At 30.9% G+C, this 19,165-nt stretch overlaps 1 protein-coding gene across 1 annotated transcript; it reads right to left on the reverse strand.

The window, feature by feature from the left end:
* Positions 1 to 448: 448 nt before the first annotated feature.
* Positions 449 to 15,128, reverse strand: LOC139528342 (tolloid-like protein 2). The gene is made up of 17 exons (XM_071324282.1): positions 15,049 to 15,128; positions 14,096 to 14,132; positions 13,645 to 13,740; positions 13,236 to 13,285; positions 12,659 to 12,734; positions 11,147 to 11,264; positions 10,440 to 10,615; positions 8,457 to 8,672; positions 6,860 to 7,402; positions 5,874 to 6,167; positions 5,286 to 5,459; positions 4,790 to 4,983; positions 3,721 to 3,889; positions 2,925 to 3,128; positions 1,646 to 1,762; positions 1,087 to 1,346; positions 449 to 623 (listed from the first exon to the last, which is right to left on the reverse strand). The coding sequence occupies exons 1-17, from the start codon at positions 15,103 to 15,105 to the stop codon at positions 540 to 542; spliced, it is 2,865 nt and encodes a 954-aa protein (XP_071180383.1). The 5' UTR covers positions 15,106 to 15,128; the 3' UTR covers positions 449 to 539.
* Positions 15,129 to 19,165: the final 4,037 nt, after the last annotated feature.

The raw sequence follows: 19,165 nt of genomic DNA on the forward strand, positions 1-19,165 counted from the left end.
TTTCAAAACAATCAAAGTCTGGTTATCATTCAGTGCGAGATATGCCCGTTTTGTATACATACGATTTCAATTGGTCCAAAGATGTTGAAAACAAAACAAATTTTGACTTTGAAGAGTATCTGTCTAATGTTAAATGTACGCTTTATTTTTGCATAAGATTTGTATTTAAGAACTATTGAGTTATACAAGAACACGATATTTATGGGATAAACTTATATGCTCAGACATAAAGTGTCTGTGTATAAGCAAATGCATAACTGACACTTAATTTTGTTTTATACTTAGTTCGATAGTTATTTAAATATCACTGCATTTCATTTGGTATGTATGAGTTTCTTACAAACATATTTCCAGGAAAAGTCTTCAGTATCATACAATTCATATAACCTTTATTTACCAATAATAGACGAAACATATCTAGAAAATGGATTCGGACACAACAACTATATTGAGTTTTATTTTTATTTGATAACATTTTACAATAACATATAACAATCTACAAGTCTGCACATGGCTTGGCGTCATAGCTATGTTTAAGATCAACATGGCCCTTCTTTCACTGTTATATTGTCAATTTCTGCTGAACTGTAAACTGTTTCACCAACGATGTATTCAAATACAATCTGGAAAAACAATATCATTCAGATTTATCCAATAGATATTTCATTTTTGTTTTTTAACATTAGCTTTATTATATAGTAATCATGTATAAATTGTTATATAAACATGTTGAATATATGTGTCTGGAAGATTTAACCAAAGCAAAAGCTCTACTTGTGCATTGTCGAAAACCTTTTATGATTTACAGAACACGAAAATTATTAAGGACCTAGCCGTTATGAATAAGAACCACACTTGAACCAATGGTTTTTCTTTTAGGATAAACTGTCTACAAGTTCGTTCTTAAAATTAATATTTGTTATGGTTTTGTATGAGAAAAACAATGAACAATTGAAATATTGAAAATATAATGATTATAATAAAGTACTTCAGAACTCTTTTTGAATCATCGAGAGGTTTGAGTTCATCTTTATTTATCTTTTACTTAGTCAAATTTAAGATTAAAGTAAGTGTGTCTATACCTACCCTAAACTCATTATTTATAAAGACAAAAGTTTTATGCTCTGTCCATAATTCATATTCATTTGCAGTTCCTGTCCAAAGCAGTATCTGTTGCTCTTTATGGTTATCTTCTATATAAAGTTTGATGAGAGTGTTATCATTTCCTAATAATCTGTATGAAAAATGAACGCATGTTTCGCCTGAACTTTCATAACCTTTTGATCGAATTTTTCCTTTGTCTCCTGGCGCCTGTGTTTTAGCTGATGTTGTCTTTAAATAAAACTCTGAAATTATAAGCATTAATGTATTATTCTTTATGTCAGGTTACTTGTTAGGTTACTGGTTGGTGCATTAGAAATGATTGTGTTTGGTTAAACAAAACAATACATATGTTATTTAATGTAAAAAATCGAAACTTTTATAACTGGACGTAGTTGTAACCATACGAATTAGGTTCTACCTGGTGCAGTATTGACTTTTATCAAAATAATATTTTGGAAGGCGTTTTTGTTTTGTGAAATGTGTTTATTTCTTCGATATCAGTTTTTTGTTACCTTGGTATTCTCTCTCTTGACATATATACCTTGTTTATTTTCCAAGTTCAAAGTTCGTTCAACATCCCAATCCAAGTCATCATCTTCCCCATTTTGGAATCCACACAAGTTTCCTTCGAAGTTACAGTATTCTATCACTGGCATATCTGCAAAAATATTAAAAATTAAAATCACAAAAATACTGAAATCCGAGGAAAATTCAATCGGAAAGTCCCTAATCACATGGCAAAATCAAATAACAAAACACATCAAACGAATACAAAACAACTGTCATATTCCTTACTTGGTACAGGCATTTTCAAATGTTGAAAATGGTGGATTGAACCTGGTTTTATAGCGCTAAACCTCTCACTTGTACGACAGTCGCATCAAATTTATTAATTTTGATAATGATGCGTGAACAAAACAAACAGACACACTTGGTAAAAATGTCAAAAATAAAGGTAAAAAGTCTTATTTCGGTAGGTCACGTTCGTGAAAAGGGAACGCGAACATAAAGAACATATCCGATATCATCTTTATAACAGATATTCCATAAAGGTTAACCAACTCGTGATGGCGTCCGTAAAATTTACGAAGTTATGATTTCACTTCCCAATGCTTCACTATTGGGAAGCTGTAATCATTTCTTTTGTCGTAACGTTTTGTTTTCAACTGACTCTCATAATCATTTTCTAGATATAAATCCTAATTAAGTGGCAAAATCAAGAGCTCAAACACATCAAACGAAGAGATAACAACTGTCATATTCCGGACTTGGTACAGGCATTTCCTATGTGGAAAATGGTGGATTGAATCTGGTTATATAGCTCTTAACCTGTCACTTGTACGACAATCTCATCAAATTTCGTTTTATTTACAACGATGCGTGAACAAAACAGACATAATAAATTGCAATTATCAAAAGAAATACCGAGTAGAAAACATATTATATTGGTGTAAGAGAAATAAAAGATATTGAACTCATTAGTCGACGACAAACTGACAACGTCATAGCAAAAAATGGAAACCGTCCAAAAGACAAACAACAATATACAAACGACAACCTATAAAACTAAAGACTGAGAAAGACGAATCCCACCAAAAAACGGAGGTGTTCTCCTGAAAAGGAACTTTATTAAAATACAGTGATACCCGATAGCTGAGCTTCTAAAGAAATTAAGGTTTTAATCGGAAACATCTGTAATGCTATCATTTGTGTTAATACAAGTGTTCACCTTTCGATGTACTAATATGCGGTTTGCATAGGGTTCAGTTTGAAAATGTTTCATTCAACAAATTCGTAGCATTTTAAATGCTTCCACTTACATGCACTGCGTTTAAATCTTCTAATGCAAAATGGTGTTCTGTCAGACCACACCGCAAATCCTTTTTGGTCAACACATGTTACTGCCGACGTCCCGAGCATTCTGTATCCGGGGTCACACACGAATACTACATTGTCACCGACAAAATTAGATGTTCCTATCGCCACAGAGTGTGCTGGTTGTTGTATCTGTGTACAGGCTTTTCCTAGACAAAATATAAAAAAGTATGAAACACACATAATTATGTGTCAAAGATGGGTGTGAAAGTAGTCATAAATACCTCGATTAACATTCTTATAGATCACATGGAATGATGCAAAACCAGTTATTTATTTGCATTGAAAACACGAAATTTGCATATGCTTGTAAAAAGAAAAGCAATGTTATTGAGAATAAAGGGTTGAAATTTATTAACATTGACAGAAAACTATCAATACGTTTCGAATCTAAAATGATCGTACAAAGCGCACTAAAAAATTGAAATATCTACAAAGTGGAAAAACTTATCTAATTTCTGTAAAAGAGCTGACGAGTCTTATATAATCATAAGCCCTGTATTTCATCAAAACAGTATTACTGAATACCTGAGCACCATTTTCTCTATATTTTTTTTCAATTTTGAAAGTTTGAGTCAATGAACACGAAGATATTGTTTGTTTATCCATTTGTTTACTCCTTTATGTCTGGATTATTAAAATAGTATCTATACATTTGTATATTACTTTTGTATTAAAAATTTAGTTTCGTCTTTACAAACTGTGATTTTTCATGTTTTTATTCGGCACCTTACAACTTACGTGTTCGGCTGTTGATTGTGTACTCAATTGTATATCCGCCAGCGGTTCCAGTCGCATCAGATTGAAATAGTAAATATAAGGAGTTAGACGATGATTCAAATGGAATGGGTCGATTGCTTCCACAAAATTCTCCTATTGGTGTTGACAACTGATCTGGTCCATCGTATATCTATAGATAACAAGTTAAATAACATTTACAAATACTTTCAAATTGACAACATTTATAAAAGTGTATGCTGTATATCTACATATTTTAAATATCCTGTATTAAACAACAAATGTCTATGACAAATATCCTTCATGGGGGATAACACTGATTGGTTGCAAATAAACTCATCATAGAAACCAGGACTAAATTTTATATATACGCCAGACGCGCGTTTCGTCTACAAAAGACTCACCAGTGACGCTCGAATCCAATAAAGTTAAAAAGGCCAAATAAAGTACAAGAATGTATAAATATCATAACATGGGCCTCTCCTATTCGCCATTTAATTCCTTTTTAGAAAGTACTGTATGTTTTGATGTGTAGTATGTGTATATGCTTTGTTTCATCCGGGCTGATTTGTGCTTTTAATTTGATTTCTTGCATACGGAAATAATTAAAAGTAATATATATTCTCTGCCTAGATTTTGGCAATCTCAGATCTCAATACGTTTCGAGTGAGTATGTTTACATTATACATACTTCAATTACAGAGATATGCTCTTAAAACCAAAATATATCTAGCAGGGTTATGAAGAAAAACAATGAATTGGTTGAACGATATGACTTATCAGTGTTTGACTCACGAAAGTCATGTTTTAATATATCATACCAATCGTTGATTTGTATATTTATCGAATGTCTAATATTCCATGTTGGTTGTGATTTTTTTTACTGAAACGCTTACTTTTGTTGCTGTGTTAGTTTTCATTTCGTTGGAATTCAGAACATGTATATATTTAAAAGATCGTTAGTAACAGTTGACATAATTCTACTGATGTAAGTCGGTTTATAAAGTTACAAAAATACGAATAACTTTATTTTGACTTGAAAATAAATTCATTTCACATTCTGTATACTTACAGTTAGTATATCATATAAGCATCCTCGACTATATTCAATATCAATTCTTGAAAAGGCCAATGAAATGGTGGTATTAGCGTCCACTGTCTCTATTTTGTAGTCACATGTCATGTAGTTGTCGTAATTCGATAGGTGGATTTTGCCGCTTGTTCCTGGCATGCCCATGTAATACTTAACGCCACATTTAGCATCAGCTGTTAAATAAAACAGAATGTTTGCTGATTTTGTCTTTAAAAATGATCATAAAATGTTACATTTTTACTTGTTCGGGAATAGCTATTCCAACCACACAATATTTTCTTCTTTTTTAATTTAAAAAAAATAATTTTAGTGTCTCTCAGGCGCACTGTTTTTCTTAGATTTCTAAAACCATTTTTTCCCCCTATTTTTGACCCAGAATGTATAAATGTGTATACTCAGCTTTCCATACTTGCTTGATATTATCTTCTTCCCCCAAAGGAATTTACTTAGTATAATTCGGAATCTTAATACTTACTACTGCAAAGCTCGTTGTTGCAAGGTCGGAGTTGTTGGCCTGGTCCTTTACAGGGTGCTCCTTCACCTATTGGAGGAGGATTATTACACTGTCTATAACGATATTGTTCACCACCACCACATGTCCTGGTGCATTGTCCCCAATCTGTCCACAGACCGTACTGACCATCAATATCTGTAAGATATATATTTTCATTGATTTTTTTTCCATTTCATTAAGACTTTGTGCAAGTTTGTTTGTAGGCCATAAAATGAAATGTATTCCTGTATTACAATCAACACACGTGAATAGTGAACCTGTGTTTTCTCTGGTTAGTGCTTTGCAAGTGTTATTTGCAAACTTTGTCAAAATTATATGTACTGAATGACAAATTGGGTTAAGAATGTTAACATTAGTTAGAATTTGAAGAAGGCATAGTTGTGTATCCTCTAGTATGTTATATTGGCTTTTGAATCTATCATCTATAGAATGTAGAAAAGTAACTCTGTATGAATGTTGAGTGCAGATATTTGTCTCATAGCTGTGTGTTATATTTAAGGATTTCAAAACTATACGAGTAAACGCTAGAAACGTGTATACCATAATCACCTTTTTGAAAAGAGTACACACTAATTCCAGTGGATCCACCTTTTCCTCTGTAGCCACAGTCTGTAGAAGGACCATATTGGCTAAATGCCTTAACAGCATTAGGCCCGGTCAAACACATTCCGAAGTCAAACAATGCAAATACTGTATATCCTTTAACAGACGCTACATCAGCACACTTCCGAACAGCTGCTGTCCGGGCTTGGTAGTTATCTGTAAGATCAGGGTATTTACCCTCGATGGACGGGATTGATAAATTACCCAAGTTAATTTTCCAGCATCCTAAGTATGATGCCGCTGTAAAACAATAAAATAAGATAATTAAACTTTGATAACTCATAAGAAATGAAGGCATTAGAATTTCTCACTAGACTTTTAAAAAATGTTTTTGCAATTGATGTCTTTTTATGTGTAAACAATGTCTTGATAGCTCCATGTGTGTGTGGTTTTTTATTCTCAATTCATTTAAATGATAAACTAAAATTAAAGCCAAGTTAATTAAAGAGAATTACTCAGCTAATCGTTAAATTGTCGTTCGTCGACAACATAATTTAAACGTCGGCAAATTGTTGATGTTTTAAAACGTTCACTAATTAGACGATTTGTTTACAAAATTATGTCTGTCATTGTTGTTACAATTGGTTTACTGAGTAAGTTGCCGACCGTTGTGAATTTGATTGTCTGATATTTGTTTGAAAACATCAGAATGGTTGTCATAGGAAATGAAATGTCTGTTAGTTGCAGCATGACGACTGTCATGTTGCCTGAATACATCCATGAGTCGAAAGACATGCAGGTACACGTGTAACTTATGAGAAGGTAAATAAAGGGTTTCGACTGTCAGATAAGCCTTTGAATATATTAATAATCTATCAAACCAACCAAGCAGATAATTGGATTGGCATGTACAGATCTTCAGGTTTGATATTACTTCTATACATAGTAACAATATGTGAATATAATCTATATAAAAGAGATATAAAACATACGTTTGCAAGGTTTTCCACATATAGCAGTCTGAGAATTAGCTCCAGGACAGTATTTGCTGTTCAAATTGAAACAGAATCTATATCTTTTACGTTGACACTGCAGATCACATGGTGTATAAAAAGACCAAGAAGACCATCCTATCTGTCCTGGTGTCGGTCTTGGTGTTGGAGATAGTGTTGGTTGTAGTGTAGGCACCAATGTTGTTTTCTCAGTTGTTGGTGATGGAGGCTGTTGTGTTGGTTTCATCGTCGGTTGAGGCGTTGGTGTTTTTTGTAATGTTGGTGGTGTTTTTGATTCAGTTGTTAGTTTGGTTTGTGTTGGTTGTGTTTGTTGTTGAGTAGTTGGCTTGCTTGGTAATGGTGGTGTCGGCTGTTGTGTAGATGGTTTGGTTGGTAACGGTGTTGTCGGTTTTTGAGTAGTTGTCTTAGTTGGTAATGGCGGTGTCGGTTGTTTGGTGGTTGGGTGAGTTGCTAACGGTTGCGTCTGAGGTTGTAATGTTGGTTTTGAGGTAGTTGGAAGAAACTGGCCAGGTATACTTATATCTGCAATATAATTATTTTATTTACATTAGGTAACAAAATTCATAGACTATGACAAAACGATAGTTATTGATTTTACTAAAAACCTAATCCAAAGGTACATAAATACATCGGAGAAGGAGTTTAATGTTTGTCTTTGAACTATAAGGAGATCAAAATAAGATTGTTTTTCATACTTTACATAAAGGCAACAGTAGTATACCGCTGTTCAAACTCATAAATCCATGGACAAAAACAAAATCGGGGTAACAAAATAAAACTGAGGGAAACGAATAAATATAGAGGAGAACAACGACACAACACTACAATGTAACTAACACACACAGAAACGGACCAAGCATCAGACAAAATCCCACGAGAATAAAAAATATAAAATCAAAACCAAATACATGAATTTGGGATAGACAAGAACCGTGACACGTCTTATCGCAATGTCAATTTACACTCAAAAATAAGAGAAAACAAACGACGCAACGTTAAATTGTAACACACACAGAAACGAACTATAATATAACAATGGCCATATTCCTGACTTGGTACAGGAAATTTTTAAAGGAAAAAATGGTGGGTTGAACCTAGTTTTGGTGGCATGCCAAACCTCGCACTTTAATGGCACTGTTAAATATAACATAGAAATGACAACATAATATTACAGGACTACAATTCAAATAAATAGGAAAACGTATTAGACAAAGAAACACATGATTAATTAATAACAAAAAGCATCAGGTTTAAAATTTAATACGCCAAAAACGCGCCTCGTCCACATAAGACTCACCAGTGACGCCCAGATATAAAAGATCGAAAGCGAAAAAAAGTACAAAGTTGTACAGCACTGAAGATCAAAAGTTGAAAAAGGTTGTGTCAAATACGGCTAAGTTTTTATGCTTGGGATAAGAACATCCTTAAGTAAGGACTGCCAAAAAAGTAACATCGAGTTGTATACATCTTTGTTTGGTGGTTGTCTTATACAATAACACCACATTAAATAAATAAAATTATCTCTGGAGAGAGAAAAGAGAGAGAAAAAGATATATATTAAATAGTTGACGCCTACCACATCGATAAAGAGTGTTGATCCTCTTTATATCTAGATCACTAAGTCCATCTCGTTGTCCAATCTCAGCATTAGTATTTCTGATGGGCTGTATAGTTGGATTTCCATTTTTACTGAATGAGTATTTTGAGTAATGCATTATACTTCCGTAGTCGTATTGCACACCAAGAGTATCAACTTCGTCTACTGATAGTTTGTCAAAGTTAAATGCTTTCCCTGAAACAAATTATGATATTGTACAGTTAACTTAATTATAGTTAAATAACCTCATCATAGATACCAGGATTATTATTTCTATTTATGCCAGACGCGCGTTTCGTCTACAAACGACTAATAGTGACGCTCGAATCCAAAAAAGTTAAAAAGACCAAAAAAAGTACGAAGTTGAAGAGCATTGCGCACCAACATTCCTAAAAGTATAAACGTAGCAGTAGCATTTATTTTTGGTTTTAACAAGTTTTTTTGTATTGACCTTTTATTTTATGGTAGGCATTTTTTTGTATATTGTATTTAAATATTTGAATCTGATAGTGTATGTTTTATGTTTTTGTCTTTGATTTGTTTAATTATCATGCTGAGTGAACAACGCCTTAGAGTATTTTTAAAAAGAAATATTCTAGGGCGCTTTATAAATTTTCATAATTATTATTATTAAAGAAAATGAACAAAATATTATCAGTAGGTTCTTTTAATACTTAATTAAAATGTTAGTTATATCGAGCATTTAAAAAAAAACAGGAACATAAAAAGTAACTCTTTTGGTCAATGTGCTAAATTAAGTGTTTTTTTTAAACTTCTTGTATTCTGTAGGTATTATCCAAGGAAAAATAGAAATTGCTAGAAAAAAAACAAAAGAAAATTTTAAAGAAATAATAATGTATTTTTTTTATTTTTTTTTTTTATTTATCAAATTGAAGATAAATAATTACAGGATGGTATAGAATAAGTTTCATTAAGATGTTATTTGGTTGTTAGAAATTTTATATTTTTTATTTTTACATAATCAAGATAATTTCTGTTCAAGATGATGCGCTATTTGTTTATCTTGATTTCTGAAAGTTTTTTTTAAAGTTTTTATATAAAAGACGAAATTACAAAGGATGACATAATGTCTCAGCTTATTTTTTATTTTGATTTCATCTTTGTTCGATAAGTCCGATGATGATTATCTTACAACTAATGAAAGCTAGTTTCTTCATAACCTAATGCAGAGAAAAATTATTTAAATGATGATAGCTGTCCAACTAAAGGTAACTACATTTCTTCTTATCATGATTTTATTTTTATCATTTTAAACGTCACCAAAGATCTTTATGTTTATTTTTGTAATTATATAACAATCTGAAACAAATCATGGTGACTTATAAAATAACTCCTGTATTTGCTCTCCTATCATCATGTATAAAATGTCAACAATTACTTGAGGATTTAAGTATGTGCTAAATATGGATGTTTGGATCATTCTTTTCAGACGTTATCAACTTATCATCCCTCGTTCATGTTTATTTATAGATTTCAACCACGTTATTGTCACATTTAACCTTTGTTTATATTTGTATATGGCGTATTCCGGAATATCATGACCACTTTAATCCCCAATAAAGATAAGCATCTAGTTTGAGTAAGAATTTGTTAATGAAAAAGTAAATACAAAATAATCATCTCTGCAGCATGTATCTTCATGAGATTGTGTTATTCAAAATAATTTTACTCATACTTAAGACAGTATAAAAGATAAATACGTACTATAAAATTATATCCTAAAAAATCTTGATAAAGTTTAAAACAACTATTTTAAGAAAAACAGATTCAGACCATTAAGACCCTTTTGTGAAAGGAATTCATACAAAATAGTCGCATCAATTTAAATGATAATAGCGCAATTTAAATTTAAGAGTCTTTCTGAACATTATCGAACGTTCGGGATTTTTTTCCCTTTTTTATTAAAAAAACAAGACATTTTATTAAGTTATATTTATATACCTTTTTCTATATTTGCAAAAATGACTTTCACCCAGGAGTCCCGATCAGGTCTACTTTGTTCATGCCAAAATCCTAATGCGTGCATCATTTCATGAATTGCAGTGCCCATCCTTAAACAAGGACTCATTAATGATATATCTTGTGGTCCTCCCTGTCTTCCAATATTTGAATAACAACTGTAAAATAAAAGTAAAGCATATTTAACTTCCTTCCCAAATCACCAAAAATAACAGAATATAACAAATGTGATGGCACAAACGGCAAATAATATAATAAATAGAAATCAAATGTGGATGTATCATAGGTTGAATATTTTATTTCAAAATAAACTCAGCAAATTTCAATAACCAAAGTATTACAAAAGCAAACAATTAACACCAATAAACGATATTGAAAATGATCTGACAATAAAAGTATAATTGAACATAAGATGTTGTTATAATTTTTGCAATTATATTGGTCATATAAGATTGCATAAATAAAGACAATGTTTCTTTATATAATACAAAGTACGTTTAAGAAGTATATTTAAAAACAAAATCTGCTTTCGATCATTAAATCATTTTCAAAATATCATGCACAATCCTAACCAGATTTCATTAGAAATATATCACGAAGACGAAATGAAGGATAAGAGTCAGCATTAACCATATGACTATTTAAGAATAAAGCATATTTTCACATGTATGTACTTGTCTAATTCTTACCCAGATATATGTTTGAATACAATGTAATCATACTGATCTGTCCTTGGTATAAATCTGAGACAAGTTTTGTCATGATATTGCGATATTGCTTTGAGAACATCTTGTCTTGCATCAGGAGCTAAAACATAAATATTATTTCTTGTCATCGAAGAAATGTTATACATTGTTACCAATTATGTCTGTTTGTTTTGATCACAATTTGTAATCCATATAATGGAGTTGTATGCAACTGTCATGCAAGTGAGCGGTTTTGCTAGCTATAAAACCAGTTAAAACCCCGATTCTAATACATAAGGATATGTGTTTTTCAAATCATGAATATGATAGTTGTTTTCAATTCGTTTGATTTGTTTTTGATTTTGGAATTTGATATGGAACATTTCTTTTTGAATTTTCCTCAGAGTTCGGCAATTTGTTGTTATTTTACTTCTTTTTAATCGTTGACCGAAATACAATGCGTATTGTCAACACATTTGAATTTTATTTTTACTTTATAAGGTCAGGTATCACATACAAAGAAGGTTAAGGGTTAGACTTAAGGTAATATATATTACGTTTAAGATTGAGTAGCTTTGTCATTTATCATTAATGTGTGTGATAAAAAAATAAACTACTTCATAAAACTATCAAAATCTACAATGCATGAAAAGCTATATACTTAAATGATCGTATATGGAAGAAACCCACATTTTCTCATTAAAGGTCGACGTCATTATGCGAAACATTTTTGCAATCTTGTTTTTGCATTAGGAAACATTATTAAAAATATAATTTCTTGGATTATTTGTGTAAAAAATGATTCTGTTAGCATCGTAAATGTTGTAACTGATATCAAAAATATAAAAAAACACTATTTCCAACATCTCAATTCATGTTGCAGCTGAGACTGTGCGGCAACCTAATGGAACCTAACTACTGTCTCTATTTGTTCATATGTTTTTGTTGTCAACAGACATCTATTCAAATAACATTTATTCACCTATATATATATTCTGACCCTTAAAACCATATAACTAAAAGTGAGAATGGAAATGTGGAATGTGTCAAAGAGACAACAACCCGATCAAAGAGCAGATAAAAGCCGAAGGCCACCAATGGATCTTCAACGCAGCGAGAAAATCCCGTACCCGGAGGTCGGCATCAGCTAGCCACCAAAACAAATGTGTTCTAGTTCAGTATACGTCATACTTACCCCACACTGCATATTCCAAGATGTATACGAATGTAGCAGTCGACATTGTATACTTCAGTCTTGTCATAATTTACAAAAGAATACCAAAACTAAATTGGCACATTCTGTAACATTTCAGAGCGTAATCACTAAAAGATTACGAAATAGGCTATCGTAATAAAGATGATTTTGTCTGCCAGGGATTTCATTGTGTTTTGGGAGAAACATAATTCTAATTAGAATAAGTAAAACATATTGCACCGGTTTATAACGACAGACTATTGATGTCACTTATATCAGCACATAATTGGATTCTAAAAGTATTGATAAGCAAAACTTACCAAAAGACGGATCGAATGAGTACGGTATAACGCGAGTATTCCACAGATATGTTTGATCTCTAACAGCTGTTCTGTGCTATTTGAAAAGAAAGAGAAAAAAACTATTGATAAACAAAATTTCTTCAAATTGAATTTGATACTAAAGCATTTAACTATGTTTTAACTTTCTAATCAATTCTAAATATGGTTTCTTATTTCTGTGCAGCCTTTTCTACTTATAATGTTAAAACAGCTGTCTTTTGTCTCTTTTTGTATCTATTGCACATTATATTTTTATCGTGATTACATTAATTTCTTAATTGCTTTGGTTTGCTGCTGTTCTCATTCGAGCGCATCTGGTTAGTCTACATGATGCCGTTGTTTGTAGGAAAATTATTTGCCTGGTATCATTGATGAGTTTTTAGACAGCAAAACAATAGTGGATAGTGAAAACTCTATACAAAATACATACAGTTCTCTCTTTAAAGATCGATAAAAGAATACGTCAACAATATAACACATCAATGTGTATCATGTTTTAATAAACTGCATGTATAAAACAGAAATATTTTAAAAACTTGATGTGCATTGTACTCACTCGTGGATTATATCCTTTTATATCACCTTGAAAAAGATTTAAGCCCATTCCTGAAATTGAAATAAGAATAAGCTAATAAATTGTTATAATTTATTAAGTTTTAATTACTAAGACTTGTACTCTTTTATATTCATCTAAAAAAAGAACTATAATCAGATATACTACTCTAGCAAAATCTTGACTTTATATAGTCACGGCACCAAACAAAATCATTGTCTGTAATTGATGTTATACATGGTTTCTATCATGTTGTATGTTTTGTCTCATGTAAAAGTCTAGGCTAGGCATGTCGATAAAATGTAATGTCTAAATGCATGTAAACGAAATGACAAAAGAATATCTACATGACAAGAAAATAAGCTGAATACTATGTTTCTTCTACCTTTCGAAATACAATAATGAGACTTACCATAATTAACTTGATAAATATAATCGAATATAGTGGAATCTTTCCTACTATCAAGCCATCTTGTTATTGACTGTAGTTTATGTTGCAGGTAGTTATCTGAAAAGTATAATGAAAATGTTATAGTCCTTTGCAAGTTAGGTTAAGATACTGCCGAGTAAATTTTGGTTCAGACGTGTGTTTATTTTTGCATAATTTTCTGAAAGTAATATTGTTACTTGAGAAAATTAAAACTTGAAAAATAGATCAACATCACGATATTTTATGAATCCAAAAAATTTTCATTTTAAGTTATCATATATACAATGTTAGTCGTTCTCAAGTAATGAGATATAGCATATAACATTAACCAGTAGTATTTGTATAAGCATATTATCATTCATGTATGTCATACCTTATACTGTTTTACTTTAGTATATAAACATATTAAATTGGCATTAAACAAATTATTTACCTAATGTTGAATTTCTTGAGAATTTGGAATCTGTGACCTGTAGAAAAACAAATAGAGAAAAATTTTAACTATTTAAATTATTATCAAAATTGAAGCATGTGGAATTTGCTGATCTAGAATCTTATTATCTCTTTCCTGTCCATCTTATTGGATTGTCTTTCGACATGAACTCTAATCATATATAACATTAATTCGAATGCACAATACATTTTACACAGAAATTAACCATGCATCTCGCATTTGTGCCTGTTGTAACATTAATATTCATTATTTCTATGTAAATAAAAGACATTTAATTATGCGAAAATATCTCATTCGTGTTTGAAAACCAAAATAATGGCATGTATAAACTTCATTTTATGCAGATAATCAGGCATCTTCAAAAAACTAATTCCTATAATTAAATCGTCAGAAAAGGGAAGTTAATTCGAAAAGCATTATTTCATTTTGACTATACACTATTGATAGATACCAGAAATAAAAAAAAAATAGTACGCCCGACGTTCAACTCGTTTCCAAAAGACTCATCGAATAAAAAAAATCAAGTACTTAAAGTTAATTAAAGCTATTTCAAAAGAACAATTATAAAGTGCTATTTTTATTGAAAAAAATGTTTGCATAAAAGTAGATATTTCTGCTCGGCAGGCAGTAAAAACAATTAAATGAATCAACCAACCATTAAAACCTAGTACCATCAATTCATTTCGGCTTCTTAAACATTCAATTGCAAACATTTCAAGCATATCATGACAATAATATTACAAAGCGAATAAGATGGTCCAGCAAAATGACTTGACCAGAAAGAGAGGTGCAATTTAATTTAATGCATAAAAAAATTGTAATGATATTATTAATGAAAATATTTCAAAACAGCAATATAATTTCGACTAAATGAAACGTGATTAATTTATGCAAATGAAATTCATTCCTTGGACATTTATAAAAAAACAAACCTGCAATGATATTCCACAAATAATGCAGAATCCAGATACTAAATTTGCAAAGTTCATTTTGTTTGTCTATAAATTTAAAGTGACAGAAATAAGGAAAAGGTTCAATTTTATACCTGGATCCTGACGTAAACTTGTCAAATTATAATCTCATTTATAAGGGTTTAACTTGATTTCAGTTTCCATATATCAATAAGCATTACTTTCCTTCTATGACAAATTGTTTGTCAATTAACCGGGTGTTTATATCTCGTATCTTTGACTTTCCATTGGTATCCACACATGCCGAATGATATCATTCACACCCTGTATCGGAAACGAGCAAACACAAAATTGCCGTCATACAACTTTCCCTTAAGATTATCTTGTTATGACATGGAAAGCTACAGAGGTATACTCTACATTTGCATATAAATGTGCATCATCATACTACCACGTGCATCAAGAAATTGTTCTTTAATTTTATTTTTTTTAAACTTAATATTTATTTTTTCATATTTTTTCATATTTTTTGTAATATTATGAATGAATATGATAACACATTGAAATATCGGTAAATTACTGTTCTATTTGCTACATATCTAAGTTAGATTAATTTAGCAAGTATAGAAAATAACATAAGAAATTAATATACAAATCATTTTACATGTCACACTAGTACAATGATCTTGATAATAATGTTAAACATTAGAGTGCAGAATATTTTTTCAGCTTATCAATTTTGTTCTTTTTTTAGTTTATGCAATGTTGCTGGTTAATCTAAAACTTTTCAATTGTTACTGTAGCAGCACAGTAATAAAACAAATCAATTGATATGCTTCTATTCCCAATTATATTGTAAATAAGGGGTTGATGTGCATTTGTCAATAGTACAATATAAAAATACGAAGCTTTAAGACATCTCCTGGTTTCAACAAAAGTCAATACCAAAATTATACTGATCTCTTTATATAGGCAGTATCGTAACTCAATTCAAATATATTTCGTCCGTGTACATAAACACATGGCAATGAGAATGACACGAATTTCAACATAATTATGACAATTTGCAGCAACTCTTGAACATGCTCTACTTACAAGTTATCATGCTCTTAGATCAAATATATATTTTGCAAAACAAGGAACCGTCACTACAGAGTGGTTAGGGCAGAGAAAGCCTGCCTTTTCAAAGCCCCTTATATTCTTCCTACACTAATTGTTAGTCATTCACAGTGGTGGTTTATCCGACAATATCAAAATCAAAACCAACAATCACGAAAAAAGCGACGAACACAAAAACCACAGCCTACAAAACACTACATAACAATATAAGACTGAGAAATACCAAAAATGTATGGTTATAACAGGTGCTCTGAAAGAATTATCATGTTTTGATCCACATGATCCACTTGTGCATAAGCTATGGTGGTTTTTTTTTTTTATATGTTTCGATTTAACTTTAATTGCCCTAAAGATATGTCTAAAATGGTCGTTTTGAAAAGAGGATACCTAACGAACAAATTACAGAATAACTTACTTAATTGCTTTACTTAAAACCAAAAACTTTATTTAAGTTACACGATTTTTTCAAGGTATTGATATGGGGAAATTCAAATTGACGAAAGGGTCGAGTCATATCACGATACAAGTAGACAATAACAAAAGCGACATCAAAGACAAAAACTGAATATAATACTTGACTAAACAAAAGTGTGGATTGAAATATTCCTTAAATAAGTCAAATCGGACCTCCTCGTTTTAAAAAACGCTATATCATCACAGACGTGTATGAAGGCAAGAACATAGATATGTTCAACTTAAATAGATAAATTGTTTGGAAGTACAAATGAACAATAGACAGATGACGTTGTTGAGGTGTTAAACACGCATGATATATATTCACATGCAAATTGTCGAACGTAGACCTTTGAGTAAACAGATAAATCCGTCAAATATCTACTGCTATTTGCACTCAAACGTGACGTTTTTTTTCGAAACAAATTTCCACGATTTTAACTGGAAGCATTTGTCAGCAGAATATAAAATGAGATATATAACAATTCGAATGTCTATGTGTGCTCTTGTCACATGTTAAGACTTTTAAAGCAATGGATAGCTTGTTTTTTTCAAGTTACATACCAATGATGTTATGCTTTCAAGATCATCCAGTGTAATACACATAGCTGTGTCTGAATTTGTCTTGAAATGAAATAATCCTTACAATGTTTGCTAAATAGTGGAATGAAACATTTGAAATTGTAAATCGCATGATGTCCAATTTTCGTCATACGATCACAGATGATCCGCGATTTGAACAAATTGCATGTTGTGGCGCTGCATAGATGTGTCGTGGGTTCGTTGTAAGGTCTATCAAAATGTATAAAAAATAATATCAAGAAAATTGCAATTTTTAAATTTTGAGAAGTAAAAAAATAATTCATTTGTCTTACGATTAAATTCAATCAATTTCATATTTGATAAGGATCGATCGAAAGTTGCGGGTCCCCTGTTTATAGCATTGATATCAGAGACACTATAAGTTATACCATGTATCTAATCTAATGTATCTTCAAAAATTGTGCCAATTTATCAGGACCTGAATTCTCTCTGATGTTTTACCTGTCGACTGTGCTGCTCCTGATTCTGTTATAGTGTAACTCATATTTATGTTTTATTAACCGCAATGTAATGTAAAATGCTACACTTTTCTGTATATACCATTGTTCAACTTAGGTGATACCAGAAAATAATTAATATACATAAGTTACTAAACATATTTCTGTTGGGATGTAATCAATGTATTATACTTTAGAAAAAAATATACATACTGTTTTATTTTTTATTTTCATCAAAACCATCAATCAAAAAGGGTCAATATTTAGTTGATTTTGTAGTTGGACGTTTTGTCAATGATCTCATGTAAAGTGTGTATATGTTGTGTACAAGTTATCATTTTGTACAAATTATAATTTGTACAAAAATATTGTACAAATTATGATTTGTATTTTGACTTTGTACAAATTGTAATTTGTACAAAACGTGCCTGTCCAAATTACAATTTGTACAAAATTTGACGAAAATTCACTTATAACTTGTACAATATTTTATAATATGTATTTTGATGGAAAAATCATTGATACAAACTACATAAATACATATATATGTTATGTGCTTTTAAAGGCTGAATTAAGAATATTGAAAAACAAAAGCAGAATTGGTGATTTTTCAAATGCAAACGAATGTTTTCATTTTTTTTTCTTTTGATACAACTTATATACTTTTATTCAGTTTCAGTTTAAACACAAAAGAGTCCTTCACATTCTAATACCGATACCAGAAAAGTAAATAAATGTATTCATAGAATATGTCGTGTCTGTTTACATCTTTTGATAACGACCAAAATGATTTGTATCACACACAGCATATAAGTATACGGATCTTAAACAATTGAAGGAAAAGTGGGGTATTATGGATTTTGAAGAAACAAAATCTTATAAGGAAAATTCAATTATTTATCATTTAACTTGCACGTCCTTGTCCCTGACGCTGCTTAACTTATTTTAACAAATCTCGGATATGTTTTACCGATTGTTACTTCGAAATAATAGCATTTTAATATATTTTGGCGATTAAAGGCCTTTCTCAAAGCTTTATAAATATATATATAGTTTTTCATATTAAATGATCATTGGTCTCTAATGTAGGGAATCTTATATATTAGTTTTACCAGGAAATATAAATATAAAATTCCTATTCGATATAATTTCTGTAATATATTTTCATAATTCCTTTCTTGTTTAGGAGACATTCGGTACAGTGATACCATTGACGGGGGGGGGGGGGGGGGGGGGGGCATTGACAGAGAGAGTTATGGTCAATTACCATCCAACGGCAATATTTCATAATTGGAGATGCTCGTTGATACTTGTTTCTGTGTAGTTGGGTTTTGTCCATTTAATGTGAATCCTAAATCATCTTTCATGTTTGTCTATACATAGTTGTTTGTTTTAGGACGACGACATTTTCGCATGTATATAATTCCCCCTAAAATCTCTCTTCTTGTAAGTCTTCTTTCTTAAAAGGTGTTCCTCTTAGCTAAGATAGAAGGCCTATATTAAACAATAAGTACATTCCAACATAT

The sequence above is a fragment of the Mytilus edulis genome, chromosome 6 (genome assembly GCF_963676685.1).
Source record: "Mytilus edulis chromosome 6, xbMytEdul2.2, whole genome shotgun sequence".
NCBI classification, from domain to species: domain Eukaryota; kingdom Metazoa; phylum Mollusca; class Bivalvia; order Mytilida; family Mytilidae; genus Mytilus; species Mytilus edulis.

Coding starts and splice junctions, on each gene's coding strand:
- LOC139528342 (XM_071324282.1), bottom strand. CDS start 15,105: ATGAACTTTGCAAATTTAGTATCTGGATTCTGCATTATTTGTGGAATA. Junction 7,403..8,456: donor CAACACTCTTTATCGATGTG/GTAGGCGTCAAC, acceptor ATTATATTGCAG/ATATAAGTATACCTGGCCAG. Junction 3,890..4,789: donor GCTTATATGATATACTAACT/GTAAGTATACAG, acceptor TGTTATCTATAG/ATATACGATGGACCAGATCA.